Source organism: Bubalus bubalis, chromosome 3 (assembly GCF_019923935.1).
Source record: "Bubalus bubalis isolate 160015118507 breed Murrah chromosome 3, NDDB_SH_1, whole genome shotgun sequence".
NCBI lineage: Eukaryota > Metazoa > Chordata > Mammalia > Artiodactyla > Bovidae > Bubalus > Bubalus bubalis.
Window position 1 is genome coordinate 21,344,716 of NC_059159.1, and position 24,833 is coordinate 21,369,548.

General features: G+C 54.4%; 2 protein-coding genes across 2 annotated transcripts; both read left to right on the forward strand.

Moving 5' to 3' along the window:
* The first annotated feature begins 1,917 nt into the window (after window positions 1-1,917).
* Window positions 1,918-6,810, forward strand: KRT15 (keratin 15). The gene is made up of 8 exons (XM_006041493.4): window positions 1,918-2,551; window positions 3,348-3,430; window positions 3,514-3,670; window positions 4,156-4,317; window positions 4,403-4,528; window positions 4,723-4,943; window positions 5,374-5,399; window positions 6,431-6,810. The coding sequence occupies exons 1-8, from the start codon at window positions 2,060-2,062 to the stop codon at window positions 6,523-6,525; spliced, it is 1,362 nt and encodes a 453-aa protein (XP_006041555.2). The 5' UTR covers window positions 1,918-2,059; the 3' UTR covers window positions 6,526-6,810.
* Window positions 6,811-15,313: 8,503 nt separating this feature from the next.
* Window positions 15,314-19,804, forward strand: LOC102390995 (keratin, type I cytoskeletal 13). The gene is made up of 8 exons (XM_006041492.3): window positions 15,314-15,872; window positions 17,103-17,185; window positions 17,505-17,661; window positions 17,850-18,011; window positions 18,101-18,226; window positions 18,321-18,541; window positions 19,139-19,161; window positions 19,477-19,804. Exons 1-8 carry the CDS (start codon window positions 15,390-15,392, stop codon window positions 19,527-19,529), a joined length of 1,308 nt encoding a protein of 435 aa, XP_006041554.1. The 5' UTR covers window positions 15,314-15,389; the 3' UTR covers window positions 19,530-19,804.
* The last annotated feature ends 5,029 nt before the right edge of the window (window positions 19,805-24,833 follow it).

Genomic DNA, 24,833 nt, shown 5'->3' on the forward strand with positions numbered 1-24,833 from the left:
CAGGACAATATCCCCCTCCATCAGCCCAGCCCAGGTGCAGGATTCTGGGGTCTGGCAGAAGAGGGGAGTACCTTCTTTTCCTGTCCCCTGTTTGATTGGAGTGTCAGAGGGTCCACTGAGTCCTGTTGATGCCCCCTTACTAGCTATGCCATCTTGTACAAATGGCTTCCCCTCTCTGAGTCCCATTTTCATTCCTTCTGAAATGGGGCAGGGAATATCTTCTGAGTCATAAGGATTAGAGGAGGCATGGGTGTAGAAGTGCTTTGTAAATTATCAAGTGTGCAGTGGAAGCATGTAATTACTGTTATTAGAGCAATGATGACAATGATCTGCATTGCCCCATAGGTGATGTTTATGGAAGAGTGAGACGCTCACTCACAGATCTAATGCCCAAGGGCAAAAAAAAAAAAAAAAAAAATGTCCCCCCAGGTGAGGGGTACTTGGGAGTCCTAAGTATTGGACGTGCATGCCCCTATCCAGCCCCTCAGAAGATGGGGGCACAGGATGGAGGCTCTTGGGCTTCAGGGCTTCTCCGTTAGTTGGAGTTGAGAGGATCTGTTGCCAGAAGGAAACTTAGACTTGAAAGTTTCCAAGTCCAAGGTTCCCAAGCAGTGACGGATAGAGCCGGGCTTGAACCTGGGTTTGAGGGGTTCCAGACCGCCGTCTGCTTCATGATGCTGCAGCTCTGGGCCAGGAATTCTCCTCCTGGTGCTCTAGCCTGATCTGGCCCACTTCTCCACCCCTGGCTGTCTCTAAACCCCAGAGCCAAGGCCAGAGGGCCAGGCCACCCTTCCAGTGGCACTACCACAGGTCTCCGCGCACACCAGGGCCCCGAGCTGGTGGCAGACCAGAGGGCTCTCCTGAGTGCTGGACTCCCCTCTCCGGCTTCAGCAGCCTGCTCTTTGAGGTGGTGCGTTGACCTTCTAGATCTCGGAGGGGCCTTCCAGTCCGCCTGCCAGGCTTCCCCATCCCCGCCCTCCCAGCAGTGCTCAGGCATGTACAGCCCTCTGGGTCGAGCCCCTCCCCAGCTCCGCGGCGCTTCACAGGACAAACAGGGTTAATCTGGGCCCGCTGTGCAGCGACATGCCTCTTGCTGGCGAAGGCAGGGGCTTTCTGGAACTTGCTCCCATCTTATCTACAGAGGTTTGCCCCAACTCGTCCCAGGAGCAAGTAAAGGTTCAGTGACATGTAGTTGGCAGGTGGTGGGATTATCAATCAGCCCCTTGTCAGCCCTGAGCTGGCTGGCTTTTGTGGGAATGCCACTGCAGAGGGACAGAGGGCTGGGGGGAGCTGGAGAAGTAGGAGGGGTCTGTGGATGGGGGAGGAGAAGGGTGGAGGAGAAGAGTCCATTTGTAGGGTCAGGGAAGTGACAGATGCTGGCCCCTCTGGTCACCTCAGCTGGTACCAGACTCAGGCTCCCTCCCCCATCCTCAGTTTATGCCCACGGCCCCTGCCTTCTTCCATGCACCTTGCCCACCAATCCCCAGAGCCTGGCAGGCTTAGACACAGATCTGTGAAAGGGACCACATGGAGCAGCCCTGCGAAGTGAACTCCCAAACTGCGAGCCAGGAGCCAGCTGCCTGGGGGTGAGGGTCCCGGCCTGGAAGCAGCAGAGAAGGACAGGTGAGGGAGGAGTTGGCCTGAGCCACTAACAGGGCAGACGGAGGCCTGGCAGACGTGATGCGAGGTTCCTACATTCCGTGTTTTCTCTTGGAGTGTAGAGATGAGCCTGTAATCCAAGTGTTAAAATCATGGCCTGGGGCAAAACACCATTCATTCTGAATCATCTCCTTTGTTGCATTTAAAAAAAAAAAAAAGGAAGAAAAGAAAAAACCCCACACCAGCCACGTTGAGGTGTGCAGGCAGCTGTGTTTGTCAGGAACGCAGAAGGAGTTGGCTTCCCTTTGGGGGAGGAGACGCAATCCCACACCCCCCTGGGAGGGGTATATAAGGAGCCCGGGGGCTGGGGGTGACAGGCGCAGCCCTCAGGTTTCAGTCCGGCCAGCGCCTCCTGCCAGCTTCTCTCGTGCTGCTGAGAGCTCAGCACTGCTGCTTGGTCATGGCCACCACGTTTTTGCAGACTTCTTCCTCCACTTTTGGGGGTGGCTCTACTCGGGGGGGTTCCCTTCTGGCTGGGGGAGGAGGCTTTGGTGGGGGGAGTCTCTATGGGGGTGGTGGGAGCCGCACTATCTCAGCTTCTTCTGCCAGGTTTGTCTCCTCGGGGTCAGCGGGGAGCTATGGGGGTGGCTTTGGTGGAGGGGCCGGTAGTGGTTATGGGGGTGGCTTCGGAGGGGGCTTTGGTGGGGGTTTTGGCAGTGGCTTCGGTGACTTCAGCAGTGGAGATGGCGGTCTCCTCTCCGGCAATGAGAAGATCACCATGCAGAATCTCAACGACCGCCTGGCCTCCTACCTGGAGAAGGTGCGTGCCCTGGAGGAGGCCAATGCCGACCTGGAGGTGAAGATCCGAGACTGGTACCAGAGGCAGAGCCCGACCAGCCCGGAGCGTGACTACAGCCCCTACTTCAAGACCATCGATGAACTCCGGGACAAGGTAAGGACTCTGGGGTTAGGGAGAGGGGAACAGGTAGCTGGTACCAGCTGCTCTGGGGGAAATCCTTTTCTGCCCAGGCAATGATGTGTAACCTTGGCAAGTGGGGGGTATGCGTTCCAGATGTGGGTGGGGGCACACTTTGCTCAGCCTGGCAGTTCTGGGGATCCTGCGAATCTGGTCTGGACCAGTAGGGGCTGAGATGGGAGCAGTGCTCACACATGTGGGGCTCTGTCTAGAGTTCTCCTTTGCTCCTTTTGCAAGAATAAGGGTGCAGAGATGAAACTCTGGTCCTAGGAGTCCTGAACGCCAGGACCGCCTGCCTCACCCTCTGAATGTCTTGGGTGGCAAAAGCCTTAGGAGACCTGGGACTGGGCATGGACTCTGCCAGCTCCTCACTCACCCTTCACTCACTTGCACCAGTTTCCGCAGCTGCCCTCAAGGTTCCCGCTGACTGGAATGTTCTATAGATGCATGGCTGTGTTAAAGTGTGCAGGAGGCCAGCGACCATGAGTTGTCCACAGGAGAGGCTGGTGGAGCACCCCTAGAAGTCACCCTGCTCCTGGCCAGGCAGTTCCCACAGGGCATTCCCTGCCACCCCGGCTCCTTGGTCTTTCCTATCCCAGAGACCAGGAGGGTGGCATGGGATGGCTGGATTCTGCCTGGGGACCCTACCGCCTACTGTTGCTGGTATCAGAGGGGAGATGGTCAGTAAGGGGTCCCATGTGAGGTGCAGGGCAGGGAGAGCAACAGGGAAGAGGGAGGGGCCCTCTTGACACCAGCTTCCTGTGTCCTGCAGATCCTGGCGGCTGCCATCAAAAATTCCCAGGTCATTCTGGAGATTGACAATGCCAGGCTGGCTGCAGACGACTTCAGACTCAAGTACGCTCCTTCCGCATTGTCCCCCAGCTCAAGTGGTCCAGACCGCTCGGCCCTCCTCACTTGGGTTTCCTCTTCCTTTCCAGGCATGAGAACGAGATGGCCCTGCGCCAAAGCGTGGAGGCTGACATCAACGGCCTGCGCAGGGTGCTGGATGAGCTGACCCTGACCAAGACTGACCTGGAGATGCAGATCGAGAGCCTGAATGAGGAGCTGGCCTACCTGAAGAAGAACCACGAGGAGGTGAGGATCAGGCAGGGGCTGGGGCTGGTGGGAGGCAGAGTGGGGCCACTGGGGACTCTTTTTAGTTGGCTGAAGGGCTGAGAGATTCAAATATGCACCCGCCAATACAGAGGTCCCCATGGAGGGAAGGATCACTGGTGACCCAGACTCCTTATCTTCTCTGATGCATCGCCAGGCCAGGTGGCCAGAGGGCACTGCTGTCTTGATCTGTTTCATGAGCTCATAGAAGGGCCCTACTGTCTGAGGTCCTCCCTTGGCAGGACCAGAGACTAGAGAGGAGGAGAGACCCTCAGAGCTGAGAGGCCTGTGCGATCAAACCTCTTCATGTGGCATGGGAAACTGAGGCCAGGGTGGATACGGGGCAGAACTGAGGTCATGTGGTGTGTTAGTGATTAGTGATGGAGCCAAGATTGGCACGTGGGACCCCAGACTTAGCTCTGGCTTCCGCCCTCTGTCTCTGAATGCCCACCCTCCCCACCCTGAAGGAGATGAAGGAGTTCAGCAACCAGCTGGCTGGCCAGGTCAACGTGGAGATGGATGCAGCACCAGGCGTGGACCTGACCCGCGTGCTGTCAGAAATGAGGGAGCAGTACGAGGCCATGGCGGAGAAGAACCGCCGGGATGCCGAGGCCTGGTTCTTTAGCAAGGTGGGTCTGACTGGTGGGCCTCTCCCCAGCTTCCTGAGCCCCTGGGAGGCCCATGGAGCTCACTTCTCTTGTGTGTGACCTGTAGACAGAGGAGCTGAATAAGGAGGTGGCCTCCAACACAGAGATGATCCAGACCAGCAAGACGGAGATCACAGACCTGAGACGCACGATACAGGGGCTGGAGATTGAGCTGCAGTCCCAGCTCAGCATGGTCTGGATCCCTGCTATGCCCCTCTTCCTCCTGCCAAGCCTCCCCCTCCCCACCTCTGCCACCCTTCATGGCTGCTTTAAGCATTGGAGTTCCCAAGCTCCCTCTGGGGGAGGTTCCATGCAATCCATTTGGCCTTTCTCCCCAAGCCCTCGATGGCTTCCTGATGTGGTGTCTCTGGTCCGCTGCCTCACTAGAAAGCCGGGCTGGAGAGCACGCTGGCGGAGACAGAGTGCCGCTATGCTGCGCAGCTGCAGCAGATCCAGGGTCTCATCAGCAGCATCGAGGCCCAGCTGAGCGAGCTCCGCAGTGAGATGGAGTGCCAGAACCAGGAGTACAAGATGCTGCTGGACATCAAGACGCGGCTGGAACAGGAGATTGCCACCTACCGCAGCCTGCTGGAGGGCCAGGACTCCAGGCAGGGGCTGGGGTGCAGAGGGGGAGTAAGGGGTTAGGGCAGAGAGTCATCTCAAGGGCACAGCCATGTGTACAGTGAAAAGAGAGCAGAACGTGGAGTCAGAGGTTCTGGACTCTGTTCTGGTCATCGGCTATTAACTTGGGCAGGTCATGTCACCTTTCTGGTCCTGTCTGCTTTCTGTAAATGATAGAATTGGACTAGTAGTCTTGGATTTGATGCTGGTTCCATTTCCTACAGGAAATAGATGGATGTTATTAAAGATTAGAATCTATCTGCTTGGGGGTGGCAGGTCTGGAGGGCTTGCAGGATGTCCCAGCCTTTAGAGAAGTCAGATATGGGGGTAGGGGTGGAGAAGACTGCTTAGCTGTCTCCCTGTAGGCAGACCTGAGCTTCTGTCCTTTGCTTATATCTGCTTCCCTTTCTCTTGCAGGATGGCTGGCATTGGTACCAGAGAAGGTAAGAGGCTTAACTCTTCCTGAGTTGAGGGGGGAGAGAAATTGTTGAAATCACAAATACCCTTGGAATGGGGAGGAAGGAGAAAGAGACCAAGCATCTACCCTACTTGGATGCCCATTCCAATATGTACTTCTTCCTCCAGTGGGACCTCTGTCAGTCCCTGGTAGGGTTGGGGTTGAAGACTTATGGAGAACCTTCCAGGATGAGCAAACTTTATCCAGGGCATAGCTCCTGCCTAGGCCCCACCTTCATGGACTTTTGGATGCATGCGTGGAGAAGGCAATGGCACCCCACTCCAGTGCTCTTGCCTGGAAAATCCCATGTATGGAGGAGCCTGGTGGGCTGCAGTCCATGAGGTCGCTAGGAGTCGGACATGACTGAGCGACTTCACTTTCACCTTTCACTTTCATGCATTGGAGAGGGAAATGGCAACCCACTCCAGTGTTCTTGCCTGGAGAATCCCAGGGATGGGGGAGCCTGGTGGGCTGCAGTCCATGGGGTCGCACAGAGTCGAACACGCCTGAAGCGACTTAGCAGCAGCAGCAGCATGCTATGTCGTGTCAGTCGTGTATGACTCTTTGCAACCCTGGACTGTAGCCAGCCAGGCTCTTCATGTCCATAGGCAAGAATACTGGAGTGGGTTCCCATACCCTCCTCCAAGGGATCTTCACGACCCAGGAATCAAACCCATGTCTTTTATGTCTCCTGCACTGGCAGGCGGGTTCTTTACCACTAGTGCCACCTGGGAAGCCCCGTACTTATGGATAGATGCCCATGATTACTTCCTGTTTATGAGCAGCTTAAAAGCTCTGACATTCTTGCTCACTGCAAGGCATACCTGCCACTGCTCCCGCCTATCTTTTTGATGAGTAATTCAGCACCAGTCGTCCTGGCAGCTCTGGAAGGATTGGCTGATGGCCATTCTCAGGGGTGCTGTCCAGTCTTCTCAGAGCTCAGCCGAGGCCCTGGCCCCCTTGGGAGGGAGTACAGGGAGCGTCTCCCACTCTCAAACTTGCCCCTTCTTTCTACAGCCTCCCTGGGAGGTGGCGGTGGCGGCAAGGTCCGCATCAACGTTGAGGAGTCTGTGGACGGGAAGGTGGTTTCTTCCAGAAAGAGAGAAATCTAACAGCCCAGTGCAGGGGAGATGCCCCTGCCACCCCTGCCCTCCCCAGGCTGAGCAGAAAGCTGGCCAGAGGGACCGGAAAAGCAAATTCCAGGCTCTGCTTTCAGAAGGTCTGGTCCAAGGGGTCCTTCGTTTCTTAGTTGGGTGCTTCCCGTGCTCTCCCCTGCCCCCTCCAGCTTTCCTGCCTCCGATAGAGGAGGGAGGTGCAAGAAACAGGTGTACTGTGTAACAAGTTCATGGTCTGTACCATGTCCATGCAATAAAGACTTGCTTTTCCTTTTGCAAATATCCCTCAGTAGTATGTCCAGTTTTTCTTGTTGGTGGCCTCTGAGAAAGGCCAAGGCCCACCTGCTGCCATCTCTCCCTGACTTTGACCTCTTCCCTGCACAGTCACTCTTTGGGGTGTCTGGGTCGCTTCGGACGAGCCAGGCTGATCGGACGACTTGTTGTCTGGCTGACCCCATTTAGTGATCACGGAAGCAGGAAACAGGGTTCCTTAGAGTGGTGTGGTGTACTTAACACAAAGTAAACACATCGAGACATTGATTAATTACTTACTGGATGACTGACTGCGTAGACGGCTCTGGTTCACCACTGTATGGTTGGCACTGGGCTAGGCACACCCACTCATGGGTCTCATTTAATACAACTGCTGGTGGTCAGGCTTTATTATGCCATCTTAGAGATGAGGGAACTTAGAGTTGAGATGGGAAACTTACAAATGAGGTGGTCAGGCTGATGATTGGTCCAGTGACCTCACGGCTGGACGGTAAGTAGCAGGGCTGGCCCCACACCTGTATGACTCCAAGTTCATGGCTTATTCTGGGATCCCAGGCCCTGGTTCTTCACAGCCATTTGCCAGGACCTTCCCCCTTGCTTCCAGCTCTCACCACATGCTCCCTAATTTCCCCTCTTTTCCAGCCAGGCACACCTGACGTCAAGAGTGGCTGAGCCACTTCCCATCTCTGTCCCCCTGCAAACCTGGCCCCCATCCCCCCAAAGATGCCATCTCCCTACAAGGCACTGAAAGTGCCAAGAGGGAAAGACACCAGCTCCAGGAAGCCCTCCCTGATTTCTCTAATTCCAAGTCCAAAGCAACTCCAGCCCTTACTGCCCTTCTTCATCCAAATCCTGCTCCCCGTCCCCAATTTCTACCTAAGGGCTCATTAGAGCAGTGACATCCACACACACCTGATTTGCTGCCTCCGCTCTGGGGCTGTTCCTCTGGAATCCATAGCCCCTGATGTGCTTGTGCTTAGTCACTCAGTTGTGTTTGACTCTTTGCAACCCCATGGACTGCAACCCGCCAGGCTTCCCTGTCCATGGGGATTCTCCAGGCAAGAATTCTAGACTGGGTTGCCATCTCCTCCTCCAGGGGATCTTCCCAACCCAGGGATCAAACTCAGGTCTCCCACATTACAGCAGATTCTTTACCATCTGAGCCACCAGGGAAGCCCAAGAATACTGGAGTGGGTAGCCTATCCCTTCTCCAGGGGATCTTCCTGACCCAGGAATCAAACTGGGGTCTCCTGCATTGCAGATGAATTCTTTACCAGCTGAGCTACCAGAGAAGACCATAGCCCCTGATAGAGGGCAGGGAATGAGGAAGTAGAGAACTCTGGGCCCTGGTTGAACTGGGCTCAGGAGAGGATTGAGGGGAGAGGGAGAAGGGAGAGGGAGAACCGGTTTCTTTGTCCTGCTGGGAAGATCACATAGGAGGCACTGCTGTTCTACTGAGAATCAGATCATTTGTGGGGAGGGCCAGGCATTCTGAGAGGCACCCCGTGGGTCTCACTGGGTGAAACTCCTCTTCCAGCAACCCTAGCTGGAAAGAAGGGGGCATCCGTTCTTTCTAAGAGGGATTTAATCTAGAATGTGTCTCCCAAATGCACACTTCAAGGCCAGATTTCCCTGGGGCTGGGGGGTGGGGGTGGGGGAGGAAAGGGATTTTATTAGTGTCTGTACACTCCCATGGTAAGAATCTGCTTGCAATGAAGGAAACCCGGGTTGGATACCTGGGTTGGGAAGATCCCCTGGAGAAGGGAATGGCTACCCACTCCAGTATTCTTGCCTGGCGAATTCCACGGACAGAGGAGCCTGACGGGCTACAGTCCAGGCCGTGGCAAAGAGTCGGACACAACTGAGCAACTAACACTGCACCCTGCCAGGCTCTGGACAGGGCATTCAATGGATGGTGTCTCATTTCCTCTCCCAAAAGCTTTTGAAATTGAGGCCAGACTTGAGCAGCAGTTTTCAGAAGAGGAAACTGAGGCCCAGGGAAGCTAAGTCACATGCATGAAGCCACAAGCTAGGGAATAGTGAAACTGGGTCTGGGACTGTCTCTCCGATTCCACACCCTTGCTTTTCCCTTGATGCCGGGAGGTGTGGGGGGGGGGGGGGGTGTGACAGAAGCCGGCGACACCTTTCTTAGAGGGTGTGCTGGTCTGAAACTCATTTCTTGACTTCTAGGGGCAAACTGTTCAAGTGTCACACAGCCAATATGGTCAGAAAGATTGTCCTCACAAGGAACCTTGGTCTCTCACGCTGCGGTTCAAGCCCCGAGCACCAGGTGCCAAGTCCCTGACATCCTGGGGCTCAGCAGGCTCCTTTGGGACACTCTCCCACCCCACTGTTGACGCTGGTAGCTGGGCTACTGCTTCTGCATCACTGATATCCAGGTCTCTTTTGAGAGATCTCAGGCCTAAACAGCCACAGAAGAGTCTTCTTTGTTTGCAAAAATAACCACATCTGCAAAAGTGCAGGGCAGAATGGGGCTCAGCCATCCCTCATCCAGTGAGCCTCCTCTAGAGACCAGACCCTGAGCTAGGGGGAGGGAGGCTGCTTCTCTCTTCTTGGAGTACCCCTGCCTGCTCTGCTGGCCTGCTCTGCTGGGATTCAGGGACAGGCTATCAGAGAGGGCCTTGCAATTTGCCAAGTTCTGTCCCCTGCCTGACCCTGGAGTGAGATGCCCACTCCCAGGGAGAGTGCATGCCAGGCTGAGTCCTTAAATTGTCTCCAGGCATAGACAGCCACCTCCTGCCTGCCCCTGGATGGAGGTTGGGCTAAGTTTCTAGCCAATTCGGGAAGCAGGCATCAGGCCTCCCTCTGCTGCTGAGAGGGCAGCTTTGGGACTAGGGATTAGGGCTCTGGGTGTGTCCTGGGTTCAGGCTGGCCTTCTCAGAGGAGGCATGGGGCATGCCCACCTTTCTCACTGAGGACTCTGAGTCCCTGTCCCCCTCTGGGTCTCAGTCTCCCCATCTTTACATGGAAGATTCTGATTGGACAAGATGATCTTGAGTCCCTGTCCCTCTCTGGGTCTCAGTCTCCCCATCTTTACATGGAAGATTCTGATTGGACAAGATGATCTTGAGGTTCTCGATGAGCTGCTCTGCATCCTGAGACCTCAGAGGGGAGCCTGACCTGGGAGACCTGTGGCAGCATGGGCGGTGTCTGCTCCATGCACAGCTGAGTCCTCAGCGGGGCCTCTCAGTAAATATTTATTGCATGAGTGCATGAACTTTTTTCTCTTTTGCTCCTTCCTGCCTTAGGCATGGCTCTGGACATTCACTGGTGTCTTGGGTGTGTGCCCACCTAAGGGTCACCTGTCCCTCCATGGGCAGCTGGCTGCATGAAGGAAAATAAAATGATGCCAGCTTTTCCCATGAGATTTGGAGCTGGGGTGACCTCACTGGATACAATTTCTGCTACATATTCCATCTCAGTTAAAGCCAGCAGACAACGTGTCTCTGAAACAACTTTTCAGGCAGTTAGCCAGCGCTGCCCTCTGCCAGGAAAGATATTCAGAGGTATATTTGACAAAGCCCCTGTCTTCAGGGAATGTAAGACTTAGTGGGGGAAATAAAACCGGAATGCCACCAGCTGTTTCCTGTCTGGCTGCTGCAGGTGCCATGCTGGCTGCAGGAACCAGAGAGGGAGGCAAAGCAATGAGTTGGCACAGGACGGAGGACCGAAGAATATTCTGATGGGTCATCTAACAACAAGAAGCTTGCATTTCCTCATTGTAACAGGGAGGGGAGAGGAACCTTCCGCCTTCTGGGAGCTCCTGGATGTCAGGTGCTTCTCACATACTCACTGTCTGATGCCTGTTTTTCTGTTATGGCCACCAAGGCACTGAAAGGTTGAGTAACTTTCCCAAGGTCACGCAGCCAGTCTATGGCAGACGTAGGGTTGGAACTCAGGTCCACTTAATTCAAAGCCTGTACCGGCCTCTATGGGTTTCTGGGGAACTCGGGTGGTAATAACAGGGATTTTAAAAAGCTGAGTATGTAGAAATATAAAGCCCTGAGACTTTGAGGCTAATCTGAAGAAGGCTCCTGAGGACTGCTGTGTCAAGCAGGTGTTTCTGAGGATGCAGGATGCCCAGAGGGCCTGGGTCCATCATCTGGGCAGGATCTGCCTTTTACAAGGTGACTCTCTCCTGTCGGGGAACCTTAAGACCCTTTGGGAGGTGGTCAACCAGACTGGGGACTTCCCAGGTGGCTCAGTGAGTAAAGAATCTGCCTGCAGTGCAGGAGACACAGGTTGCATCCCTGGGTCAGGAAGATCTCCTGGAGGAGGGAATGGCAACGCATTCCAGTATTCTTGCCTAGAGAATCCTATGGACAGAGCAGCTTGGCAGACTACAGTCCATGGGGTCACAAAGAGTCAGACATGACTGAAGTGACTGAGCATGCACATGCATGCACAGCCAGTCTGGGCTCCAGACCCCCTGTGGTCCCGGGAGAGACAGAAGGAGGCAGGAGCCTGATCCAAGATTCAAGCGAGGAACTCTGGTTAGGAGCTGGAAGCAGGGTTTAGGCCTCAGCTCTGCAGATGAACAGTCTGGTGACTCTGGATAAATCTTTGAGAACCAGAGCCCCGCAGGGCATTGCTGAAGGAAACTTAGAAGTCATCTCAATGGAAGGCCCCCAGTGAATCAGCGGTCGATCTAGAAATCCATGTATTTCTCTTTCTTTCCCATTGCCCTGGGTCTCTGCATTCCAAGTCTCAGTTTCCCCCACCTGTGAAATGAGGGGGTTGAATGGGAAATTTTCTACAACGATTTAGGCTTTGACATTCTGCACTGAGGGAGTACCCGGGAAATCCCCCGAAGTGCCTGAGAAATCAGGTCAGACAGCAGACAGGCTGACCCCCGGCCATCAGTTCACAGGCCTAACCTCTGTGGGCTGCAGGACCATCCACCAGGTGGGTCTTGGGTGAGAGGAGGCCTGAGAATGGCGAGGGCAACAGAGGCTGGTCTTTGGATGGGACAGGGCTAGCACTGGTCTGAAAGGGATTAACCAGGCAGTGGTTAAGGGTGCAGACCCTAGAGCCAGAGGTTTGAATCTTGGCTCTGACAAAGTCAGATTTGGGCAATGCCGTCAGCCCCTCTGGGCCTTAAGTCCTCATCTGCAAAAAGGATATGATTAAAATAGTAGAGTTGTTAAAAGGACCAAAAAAGTCATGCATGTAATGCGTTTCACAGAGTGTTCAAGATGTTAGCTAGTGTTATTCTATTATGTTTTAACACATACGGAATGGGATACTCAGAGATCAGACACTGAGTTTGCAGCAAGGCTTGGAGACACCAACCTACTGGTAAGGTAGCAAGAGCCAGATGCCAGCTTAAATCTTGACTTCACGGCGACCTTGGACTAGCGACTTCATCTCCCTCAGCTGCTTCATCTATAAAATGGGGCCAAATAAAACCCCTCACCTGTTGTTGTGCAGACTCAGTGACAACCTGTCAAGACGAGCCTCTTCTGCAGGGTTTCTCATACATGGGGCTTTCCCTCCCCCTCCCTGGAAATGTTATAGAGGAGGGGACTAAATCTGTAGTTTTGCCAGAAAGCAAAGAAGGGAGCTTTAAACCCGTGAGCAGGGCCTCAGCCCCATCACTGGGTCCTGTCCCATCTGACCCAGGGCTGAGAGAGGAGAAACAGGGTTCCCCATATGGCTCTCTGCCCAGGTCCCTCTAGGAGGGCTGGCAGGTGTCCCCCGCTCTGTGGGTCCTGGGGTTCACTTCGTGGTCAGAGGAAGGCATTCCTGTGTCAAGGCATCACATACCCTCCTCGGGAGGGGTGGGGAGGGGCTGTGCCCTGACCCTGTGAGAGAGGCATGTCCTGGCCACCGTGGGCCTCCAGAGGACCTGTGATTATTGTTCCTCTGAGGGGCGTTGGCTGAACCTGCTCTTCAGCCCCGGGAGGATCGTCATTCCAGGCCTGGCAGGTTCCATTAATCACCTTCTTGTCTGTTTTGATCCCCACTGAGAGAGAGAGAGGGCTCCTGCTTTGGGCTGAATCACACCTTTTCAGCGAGAGAGCTGAGCCATCAGTTTGGGGCAGGAGAGCTGGGCAGGGTCAGGGGTAAGGCTAAATCCCTGGTCTCACCAGGTTTTGGAGCACCGAGGCCCACCCTGGCTCTCTCCCTGATGCTGACACCTGCAAAGGGAGATGCAGGCCCACTTCCCCACCTGAAGACAACAAAGGCCAAGAAAGCCCTGACTCAGAACTTTCCTTTCTGGTATTGCAGAATCAGCAAAAGGGTTTCCAGGACAACCTCAAGGCACCTCACCCCAGCCCCTGGCCTATCCCACCAAGCCCCTCAGGCTGTTGTGGGCAGAGGGCAGCTCCCAGGAGGCCATTCACGGCCACCATGGCCTCCTTGGTAAGTGGAACCTGGAAGCCTGAGTCCTGGGTCCACCATTCTCAGCCCTGGAACCTCTCTTTCTATTCTGGGCTTCTGAGAGGCCAGCTCAAGGCCCTTTATTTTTGGCTTGAGAAGGAAATGGCAACCCACTCCAGTATTCTTGCCCAGAGAATCCTGTGGACAGAGGAGCCTGTTGGGCTGCAGTCCCTGGGGTGGCAAAGAGTCGGACATGACTGAGTGACTAGGCGTGAAGGTGAGGCCTCCTCTGGTGGGCTTCCTAAGTGGACCCTGAGTCTCAGGCACACCCCAGGCTCCTCAGCAGGGACCCTGGCCCCGGGCCCTAGGTCATATCCTCCATGTGGCCTCTTGGTCAAACATGCACAGGCTGAGTCAGGCATCACGTGGTTGTAGGACTAGAAAGAGCTCAGTATTACAAGACTTCCTTTTTGGAGTTGGCTATGCCTCTGAGGCTGCTGCTGTAATGAAATCATTAAATCCATGAGCAGGCTGATCTAGGGCTTCTCAATCTGGACACAATTGACCTTCTGGGCTGGAGGATTCTTGGTGGCAGGGGCTGTCCTGTGCACTGTAGGGTATTCAGTGGTATCTCTGGTCTCTGTCCTCCAGATACCAGTAGTATCCCTTTGGTGTGATGAACAAAATGTCTCCAGACACTATGAAATGTCCCTTGGGAAGCAAAATAGCCCCTGGCTGAGAACCTCTATATTGATCTATGGTGATGGAGTTGGAATTATTGTTATATTAGGGGAATGGGGGATATGGATGGCAGTTGACCAGGAAAAGGTACAATGAGATTTATAGGGAGTTGGAAATGTTCTGAGTGGTAGCTTAAAGTTCCATAGCTGGGGATCCCACATTAAGATCCCCACAACTAGATCCCATATTAAGCTGGATGCTTATAATTTGTCTATTTTGCTATAGGAAAAAATATGCTTAAAGAACGAGCCTAGTCTGATTCAGGTCAATGTATGGCAAAACCCACTACAATATTGTAAAGTAATTAGCCTCTAATTAGCTTTTAATTAATTAATTAAATTAAAAAAATGAAAAAAATAAAAAAGAATGAGCCTAGTGTCAGAAAGATCCAGACTTGGGTTTCAGTCCTGACTCTGCCCTTAAGGCTTAGTTTCCTTCTCTGTGAAACGGGGATAATAGTAGGGTCAACCTTCCCGGGCCACTGCAAAGATTAAACAAGGTGTGAGTGCTTAGTTGCTAAGTCATGCCTGATTCTTTGAGAACCCATGGACTGTAGCCGAGGAGGCTCCTCTGTCCATGGGATTTCCCAGGCAAGAATACTAGAGTGGGGTGCCATCTCCTTCTCCAGGGGATCTTCCCCACCCAGGGATTGAACACAGGTCTCCTGCATTGGCAGGAGAATGGATCCTTTACCACTGAGCCACCAGGGAAGCCCCTTAAACAAGGCAGTCGCCATAAAATTTGTAGCCCAGTGCTTGCATATGGCGAGGGGTCTGAGGGTGTTAGCTCTTACCACGTGTGGGTCCCCTTACTCTTTCTATGCCTCCCTTTCCCCAGCTGTGTCAGATGGTCCCTAAGGTCCCTTGCCACTGTGACTTTATCTGATGGTCTTGGAGCTACATTTTTTTCTCAGCCTAAACACCTTCAAGGTCATTGATTCTACAGGACCAAGCAAAGTTTATCATTGTTGCTGGGAGCAATGGAGTAGATGAAGTGCCGAGAAGCACACAGAGCATCTCAGTCAGACTTTTTAGAAATAGGACGAAGGGAGGCAGAGGGCTACTTTGCAGCTTCCTTCCCTCTGCAGAGGCTCCCTGGCAGGCAGGTGCAGCTCAGTCCCGTTCTAACATTGGGTGGGGCCGATGGGAGTGAGTTCCCTAAGTGGAGAGGTGAGACAGAATTCAGTTGTCAAAGGGTAGTCTCAAGGAGAACACTGTTCCCTCTGAATCATCCCTTTTGTTAAGGATTAAAAAAAAAAAAAAAAAGGCCCCTTCCCCCAGAGGCACAACCCACCCTGGAGAACGGAGGTAACTGAGCTTGTGGGAAACATACATGCACTTGGCACCAGTCAGAGGGTGGGGAAGGGAGGAGAGAAGATAGGGCCACTGTCCAACCCCTTGGAAGGTGTATAAAAGGCATCCACTCCAGAGGAGAACCACAGTCCTCGGCCAGACCAAGCCAAGCTCCTGCCGCACCTGCTCTCTGCCCATCTCACTCTCACCATGAGCTGCCGCCTGCAGAGTTCCTCCGCCAGCTATGGAGGTGGCTTCGGGGGTGGTTCTTGCCAGCTCGGAGGAGGTCGCAGTATCTCTACCTGCTCAACCCGGTTTGTCTCTGGGGGATCCGCTGGGGGCTTTGGGGGTGGTGTGAGCTGCGGCTTCGGTGGAGGGGCCGGTAGTGGCTATGGAGGTGGCTTTGGAGGCAGCTTCGGAGGTGGCTTCGGAGGTGGCTTTGGTGGTGGTTTTGGTGGAGGCTTCGGTGACTTCGGCGGTGGAGATGGCGGCCTCCTCTCTGGCAACGAGAAGATCACCATGCAGAATCTCAACGACCGCCTGGCCTCCTATCTGGAGAAGGTGCGTGCCCTGGAGGAGGCCAATGCTGACCTGGAGGTGAAGATCCGTGACTGGCACCTGAAGCAGACCCCAACCAGCCCGGAGCGTGACTACAGTCCCTACTTCAAGACCATTGATGAACTCCGGGACAAGGTGAGCCCTTGTAGATTGAGCAGGGTTCTCCTGTGAGCAGGGCAGAGACTCGATGGCCAGGAAATGCAGGGTCCCCAGGGACCAGCACATGCAGTGTGGATGGAGTTCTTACCCTTCCTTTGGGTGAAAATCTAGGCTTTTACTGCCTATCAAGCGTCTCTACTCCGGATGGTCTTTCTCATGCTACGTGTTTTCTCTCATTATTCATTTTTATTGTTCTTACTCATGCCAACATTTTTTGTTTTGTTTTTTTACTGCTTTCCAAACAGTTATGTTGTTAGTGACTTGATCTCTATAATCCTAACCCACTGGGTTATTTGGAAACCGTGACAGCTTTAAAAGCCACTAAGAATGGATAAAATCAACAGAGAAAGGAATACATGTTCATTCATTGGTCTGGGAACACTGGCTTGTTTCGTAGGGGCCCCCTTTAAACTAGTGTTCTTAACTGGCCTCAACCAGGTGGGGGAGATGAAGGCAGTGCTAAAGCTGAGATTCTCTCACTCGGTGAGGCCAGCTTGTTGGAACAGAAATCCACCTGCCTGGGCTGGGTCCCAGCTATGTGGGGTGGATTTTAAGTGCTTTGGAACACAAAAGTTGAGACAGGAAATTCAAATGGATGCGGATATTTATTGAAATTCCACTCTGCTCAGTGGGGAGGCCAGCTCCAGTGAAGTTATGAACTGTAGGGAGCGAGGCGGATTCTTTCCTGATCTTTAAAAATTAGTTAATTAATTAGGCTATGCAGGTCCCAGTTGCAGCACAGGGGATTTTTAAATTGTGACTTATGGGATCCAATTCCCTGACCAGGGATTGAACCCAACTCCACCTGGGAACTCGGAGTCCTAACCATTGGACCACCAGGGAAGTCCCCTCTCCTGATCTTAAGGGGAAGGAAGGGGCTCAAGACTGTGACTTTATCAGATTGCTAGTGTGAGGCTGTGGAGACATGACTAACCACAGACATCCTTGGTGGGGTCGCTCCCCTGCAATGCACATACAGACCACCATGACCAGACACAGAACGCCGGAGTGACAGAACAATCTAGGGGGACCTATCTCATCCCTCACTTTATAGAGAGGAACCGAGGCCCAAAGAGAAGTGCCTTGTCCCAGCTCGCAGGGGCAGGGAGCAGGCAGAGCTGCACGGCCACCCGTCCAACCCATGTTTTCTCAGTCCTCCTCCCCGAGCTCGTGGACCCTCCAGTGGTCACTTTCTGTATTTTGCAGATCTTGGCGGCCACCATTGACAACAACCGGATCATCCTGGAGATTGACAACGCCCGGCTGGCTGCCGACGACTTCAGGCTCAAGTGAGTTTTATTTCCCTCCTCCCGCTTACTCAGCAGTTCTTGTTTTAGACAAATGTTCCTCTGATCAATGTAATCCTAGCATCCCAGGAGTGAAGGTCTTGGGGAAGGAGCAGAGTTCAGAGGAGGGTAGGGGTGTCTCCAAGTTCACTTCTTTCCCTTTCTCTCTCTCTCCCTCTGTTTCTTTCATTTTTTTTTTTTTTTAAATTTGAGCAGAGAAAGGTTTATTGCAGAGCCAAGCAAGGACAATGTGTGGCTTCTGCTCAAAACCTTCAATTCCTAATACCATTTCTGTGTTGTTTTTCATTTAAAAAAATATTAGGTATGAGAACGAGCTGACCCTGCGCCAGAGCGTGGAGGCCGACATTAATGGCCTGCGCAGGGTGCTGGACGAGCTGACCCTGACCAAGACCGACCTGGAGATGCAGATTGAGAGCTTGAATGAGGAGCTGGCCTACCTGAAGAAGAACCACGAGGAGGTGAGAGGGCGAGCTGGGTCTGCTGTGGCTGAATTACCTCCAGTAAGAAAGGGGAGCCCTCTGCTGAGGTCAGACTCAGCCCTCCGCAGTGGAACCTCAAAGCACTTTCTGGAACATTCTGGTAGCATTCAGAGCCGAGGAAAGGCAGTCTGAGGAGTTTCACGTGTCTTCCTTTCCCATCCCCACAGGAGATGAAGGAGTTCAGCAAACAGATGGTCGGCCAGGTCAATGTGGAGATGGATGCCACCCCGGGCATTGACCTGACCCGCGTGCTGGCAGAGATGAGGGAGCAGTATGAGGCCATGGCAGAGAAGAACCGCCGGGATGCTGAGGAATGGTTCCACAGCAAGGTACCTGGCTGTCTCACCTGGCCGAGCCAGAGGGTGCCTGGGCCATCCAGCTGGGCTCCTCCATCACCTCCGTCCTGCTTGAATTCCAGAGTGCCGAGCTGAACAAAGAGGTGACTTCCAGCACAGCCTTGATCCAGACCAGCAAGACAGAGATCACCGAGCTCAGGCGCACACTCCAGGGACTGGAGATTGAGCTGCAGTCTCAGCTGAGCATGGTACACCGGCTGCCCTCTGCCCTGTGGCTGCCCCCTCAAGGCCCCTCCTCCAGGCCTGGCATCCCTCAGACCTTCTCCTCTGCTGTCCCACCAGAAAGCCGGGCTGGAGAGCACGCTGGCGGAGACGGAGTGCCGCTACGCCCTGCAGCTGCAGCAGATCCAGGGTCTCATTAGCAGCATTGAGGCCCAGCTGAGCGAGCTCCGCAGTGAGATGGAGTGTCAGAACCAGGAGTACAAGATGCTGCTGGACATCAAGACGCGACTGGAGCAGGAGATCGCCACCTACCGCAGCCTGCTAGAAGGCCAGGATGCCAAGTAGGTCCCATAGGAAACGGACTGGGGGACTCTGTGCTTTCAGAGCAGGCAGGGTCTTAGGGATCATGTCTGGGAGGGGAGGGCATCTGTCTGCACTTTAACAGCTTGGACCAAAATCCAGGACCAGAGCTTCTTCCTTGTCTTCTGGCATCTGACTGTGGGGGCATTTCCTTTAACCTTCTCATCTGGGCCTCTGGATTAGACTTGGCAGGGTTAGGGACCATGGAGAAAATATGAGCTTGGATTCAGGACAGCTCAACAAAGCTATTAAACTAGAGATTGAACTGCCTTCAGACTGTTTGCAGGGGCCAGGCCATCCTTGTAGGCTCAAGGGAAGGGTAGAGGGTCCAGTGAAACAAAAGGAGGACAAAACTCCCAGCAAATGCTCAACAACATCTTCTGAGGCTTCACAGACAGACAGACAGACAGGACAGGTCTGGGTTCACCTGATGCTGCTGCCCTGTGGGCTGGGGGCACAGCTGAGAAAAGAGCCCAACTCAGGGGCTCCAAGGGCTCCTGAGTGGCTCCAACTGAGGACAGGTAAGCGGCCGCTCTTGGTTGCCTTCCGTTCATGGCTGCCTGTCTCCTCTCTCCCAGGTTGATTGGTTTCCCCACAGGAGGTAAGAAAACAACCCAGTGGCAGAGGCATCAGGCTCCTATTCATGGGCCTGGGGTGGGGGTGGTGGGGAGGCAGGAGGCAGGGCTGGGCTCCCCCGTGTAGGGAGGGGGATGGGGCCGGAGCAGCAGTGGTCACCTGCTCCTCCATTTTCCTTGCTGCCCCACAGACGCATGGGGCTCAGACAGTAACATAGAATCCCCATCACCTACCCCTCGACCTGTCCTAATCAGGGTTTGGGGCCCTCCTGGGGGGGCCCAGGCTGGCCTGAGGTGGGTCTCCTCCAGCCTGAAGGTCTTTTGCCTCCTTCCTTTTCCAGGAACCCCTGGCAGCAACTCCGGTCGCCGGGTTCCAGAAAACAGTAGGCCTTAAATCTGCCTGGCGGTCCCTCCCTCTGTCTTCAGCACCCAGAGGAGGAGAGAGCTGCCGGCTCCCTGCAGGAGCAAGGGAGGCACTGCAAGGGGCCTTGGCCACTCTGCGCCCAGCCACCGCCCCTCTCCCGAGGGTGGCCACTCCCTGCCCTGCCCTGCCCCCACCCCCCAGGTCTGCTTGCTCTTCTCCCTGACCTGGCTCCTTTCTGATTCCTCAGCTTCTCCAGTGAAAAGAAAAGCTAATTCAATAAAATTTCCCGGCTTCTTGCAAACGTATTTTTGACTCTGGCCTGGTTTCTTGGGGTGGCGCCTGCCAAAGCCCTGGCTGGGGATGGTGGGGGCGGGGGGCAGGTGTGGTCCGGCTGAGTGGCCCACCCTGAGGAGGCTCAGCCCAGAGAGCTCTGAGCTGGGAAGGACACAAGACACCCAGGCTGACAAACACAGGGACACAGGTGGCTCATGGATGACTGCACTCTGTAAACGTGGACTTGCAGGGGCACTCGGGCCAGTTCAGTACCCTAGAGGACATGCGGTAATAAGGAAGTGATGGGGTTCTAGTACGGTCAGGTGATGGCATGATGCAGGAAAGAAGTATGCAGGGTTTGGGGCAGGGTGCAAGGGGCTAGGGCTGATGTAGGGAGAAGGAGGCCGAGGACAAGCACTCCAGCTCCAACCACTGCCTCCCTGCTTCCCACAGAGAGAGCTTCCTTTGAGATAATGGGTGCCCAGGCCTGCAGTCCCCCCACCCCTTGGCTCGCCCCAAGTTCCTGCCATTCCAGGTCACTCAGTGACCCGCTGCACAACTCAAGGAGGGACCTCAGACCGTGCTAATACTGACCTCCTCCCCCTGCTTCTCTGGATGTCCCGGCTCAGACAAGCAGCCCCCACTGGCTCCCCTTAACTCCTTACTGGGACTGGTCTCCTGGGTTCTGATGTAGGCGCTTTTCTCTTCTTCGTCTTCACCCCTCTGCCCCTTGGGGCATCTGGAACATGTCCGCAGTCACAGTGTGTCCTGCTGACTCTCCAGAGAGGCCCCTCTTCTCTGTTCCTGTCTCACATGCCCAAGTGAGTCGGCCACCACCTCCTTGGATGCACTTGGTGAAGGAGCACCCCTCCTTCTCCCAATTCTGGGCCTTCCTGCTCCTCCATCTCAGAGGACCCGGAGACCCAAACCATGGGCCCGGGAGTCCTCTTGGTTCCCTCTTTCCTCCATCTCCTTCACAAGTCCATCCCTGCTTTACTTGTAATGTCCTCATCACCTGTCTGACCTTAACTTGCTGGGCAGGTTGCTATGGCCTCCCTGCCTCTGGTTTGAGCTCCCCCTTCATCCATGCTCCATACACCGGCTGGGGCGATTGCTGGAAATGAAAAGCCCTCCTGGTTTAGAGATGCTGCAAGAGCTTCCCATGGGTCACTGAGGAAAGCCCAGACTCTTCACCAGCCAAGAGGTCACCTGGCTCTGGCCTCTTCCGGCCTCTCTGACCTTGAAATCCACACTAGCCTCCCCCTTGTCCACCTGGAGGTCCTGCCACTCCAAACTGCTCTCAGTGACCCAGCCATGTGGCTGGACCTCTCAGGCCCTTGTTCAGTGAGGGATCTCGGTCTAATCTGATCTTCCACCTCTGTTCTTTATTATTGGAGATCAGGTGGCCCTAGTGGTAAAGAACCCTCTTGCCAGTGCAGGAGACATAAGAGATGTGGATTCCATCCCTGGGTCAGGAAGATCCCCTGGAGAAGAGTGTGGCAACCCACTGAGTGGGAAATCCCATGGACAGAGGAGCCTGGTGGGCTACAGTCCATAGGGTTGCAAAGAGTCAGGCATGACTGAAGTGACTTAGCATGACATGACCAGGTTTTTTATTCAACATTCCGACGGAGATGGCCACCCCCTCCTCTGCAGTGCAGGGAGAGAGTGGGGTGTACTTGGGTGTTTGGACATCTGAGCCCCCCTCCACCCCGCCCCAGAGTTGACTGTTGACTGCATGTGCCAAGGGGGCAGGGCTGTGTCCAGCCAACTGCTGGGGCTTGGCCAATGCTTACTGAAGGGAGAGACCAGTGAATGAACTGGCGGAACGCCTCTTAGATGCCGTCTGAGTTTTGTCATGAGGTTGTAGGCCAGAAGGTACGGGTGCTCGGCACTCTTGCCAACTCCCGTTCTCTGCTCCTTCTTCATTTTCTCCCTCTGCGTCCCCTCCTCCTATAGTCACTGCTCTCATTCATCAGCTTCTTCCTCCTCCTTCACCCCGAGCCTGTCTGAGCTCCGGGCAGTTGGTTTAGTCCACAGTGGTCACTCAGAGGTGACCCGCCCAGCTCGCTAAGCTAGGGGAAAGCTGTGGCCGTCCACTCATCCCAGATCCCACCCACCCCTGTGGAATGAGGTGTGGTTCTGTTCTCTCCCACATGCCCAGAGCTGTCCTAGGAGCTCAGACATCAAACAGGAAGAGGACATGACCTCCACTCCCAAAACTCAGCTACTTTTTTTGGTTAATTTATTTCATCAGCAGCTGTTTATGAAGTGCACCATGTACCAGATGCTATACTGGATCCAGCAGAGAGAAAGATGCACACAAAGGCAGCCTCTGTCTTTAGGGAGTTCACAGACTGACAGGCAGTAGGAGGTGACGCCCGCAGCAATACATTATTTCCATCTTCAAAGCTTAGTTCAAGGTTCAGCTTCTGCCACAGATCTCCACTCTTTCCCCACCACTACCAGCCTCCCGGGTGTATCCCCAAGGCTCCCTGGACTGATGGCCATCACGGTCCTTTCAGGAGAGCAGGCCGTGACGTCCACAGGCTCTGGAGCCATGCTCCCCTGGCAGGCGTCCTGACTGTCGCCGGCTCCATGTGTAACCCTGGCCAAGCCACTTACCCCTGTGGGCTCACTTTCTTCCCTGCTCAGTACCACCTCCCTCGGAAGTTATGAAATTCAAACGCTTAGAACAGTCCCGGCAAGTAGTAAGTGGTCAATAAATTAAGCTTTGTCATCTTCTTCCCTTCAGGGCAGGGATGGTTTCATCCTCCTCCTTCTCCTAACTAGGATGTTATAGGAGCTCAGTAAATGTGTTGGATGGAGGAATGAGAGCTGAATGAAGATAGGCTCTGGGAGATAAAGAGGTAGGCAAGCACTCTGTCCTGCAGGCATGAGGAAGGGGCTTGGACCAGAGGAGATACTCAAAGCTGAGCCCTGTCGCTGGTGCAGGGGCCCCTGGGGTCCATATCCCAGGTTTGCTGGGCTTGGAGCAGTCCCTCTCCCCGAGACCCAGACAGGGATATATGGGGCAGCCTCTTCCTTTTCTGAGCCAGTGCTGGGTGGTCTGGTGGGGTGTGGGGTTAGTTGTCCACGTGAAACAGTGAAATGAGCTGGACGCTGGGCCTGGCAGGGGCTCTGGCCTGACCCTTTCATCCAGACCCCAGGGAGGAGACTGAGAAGCTGGGCTCCATCCAAGGAACTCTGTGGCCAATCAGAAATCCTGAGGAAGCTCAGAGGCAGGTCGGGGGAGGGGGCGTGAAGGGAGGGGGAGGGGTGTTACTGTCAAAGCTGACTCCAGAGCCTTCCTGAGCTGGACAGGAATAGTCACCCCAGGGCTCTGGCCTGAGATGTGGGAGAGGCTTGGGGGTGTAAGTGTGCTAAGTCCCTTCAGTCGTGTCTGAGTCCGTGTGACCCTATGGACTGTAACCCGCCAGGCTCTTCTGTCCATGGGGATTCTCCAGGCAATAATAGTGGAAAGATTTGCTGTGCCTTCCTCTAGGGGATTCCTGACCCAGGGATTGAACCTGTGTCTCTTACATCTGCCTGCATTGGCAGGCAGATTCTTTACCACTGAGACGTGGGAGAGGCTTGGGGGAGGGGAGGGCAATCTGCTCTTTGTATCCAGGACTCATTTCATCCCCTCAGTCATTTGTATGGGGTGACCACTCAAGGGAGGTCAGTTTTATCAGGTCTGCTTGGTTGATACTGATCCTTCCAGGGATTGGCCAGGTGCCCACCTGCCCCATCGCTCCCCCAGGCTCACACCCTGCTTCCCAGAGCTGTGGCTGTGAGGAACAGCCCTATCCATGGAGCCTGACTAACCTCTGTGTCAGTGATTGGCAGTGAACACAGTTAATACAAAAGATGCCAAAACAGAGAGGATGCTAATAAAGGAGAAAGTAATAATGTGTCCAGCATTTGTCTAAGGCACCTTTTTAACCTTTTATTTTGTTTCATCTTTACAAAAACCCGAGTTGGCCCAATTGTACCCATTTTATACATCTGAAGACTGAGGCTCAGACTGGTTAAGGGACCTACTCAGCAGGGTATCTGGGATCCATGTTCCAACATGCTTTCTGAGACTATGGCTGACCCTTTGTTAAAGTCAAGCGCTCAGGTCTGGAATCTGGGGCAGAAGCCAAACTCTCACCTAAGCCCCAACACTTAGGGGTCAAAGATGTCCCGTGGAACATGCCTGTGACATCCCAGTGCCTCAGAGTTCGGAAAGGATGCACCTCCCCATGGCAGTGATGCACAAAGGTGGCTAATTGCTGCATGACTCTAGGCTGTACAGTCACATCCCCAGCGAGAGGTGCCTCCCTCTCCCAAAGGCTCTGCCCTGGGTGGAGGGACCAGTGCACTTCTGCCCTCCCTAATACCTTGCACTCCCTAATGGGGTTGTGCATCCTGCCTGGGCCCTGCAGGGGGCAGGATCACTCCAGAAAGCTGGTCATGCCACTTTGGCCACTGGCTGGGACACAGAGTGGAGGGTCAGGGCACTTGGCCTGATCCCAGCATGAGACCTTATCCATTCTCTACCCTTTGTGGAGCAGTTGGCCAGCAGGGCATGGCTGAGGGCAGAGCTGCAGCCCCGAGACCCTTGGGTGCCTGTTGTCCCTCTGTTTGGGAGGGTAGCCTTGAGGCTCCACAGAAGACCCTGAATATGAGATAAGGGTGTCCAGGGCTTCCTAGCAAGGGGAGTCTCACTTGAGGGAAGTGGGAGAAGAGATGTCATGGGAGGGCTGTGGGAGTGTGATGATGCCCTGTCCTAGCTTCCCCATGTCAATGGCTGGTCCCTTCTTTCCTCCTGGTCAGTGCATCTCGGGATGGCTGGGACCTGCCGCCTGCTGGAAGGTGTTCCTGAGGGCTGGAGTGGAGAAGGGTATGCAGGATGCATCACTCTGAGCAGCTTGTCTGGGGGGAGGGGCTCTCAAATTGCTGAGCACACATCAGACTTCTCATCTTCCTGCAGAGCTTGGGAAGGATCAGATGGGTGGGCACCTGTTGGTGGGGGGAGGGTTCGGGGGAGTTGGCAAAGAGCTGATATTCACTCTT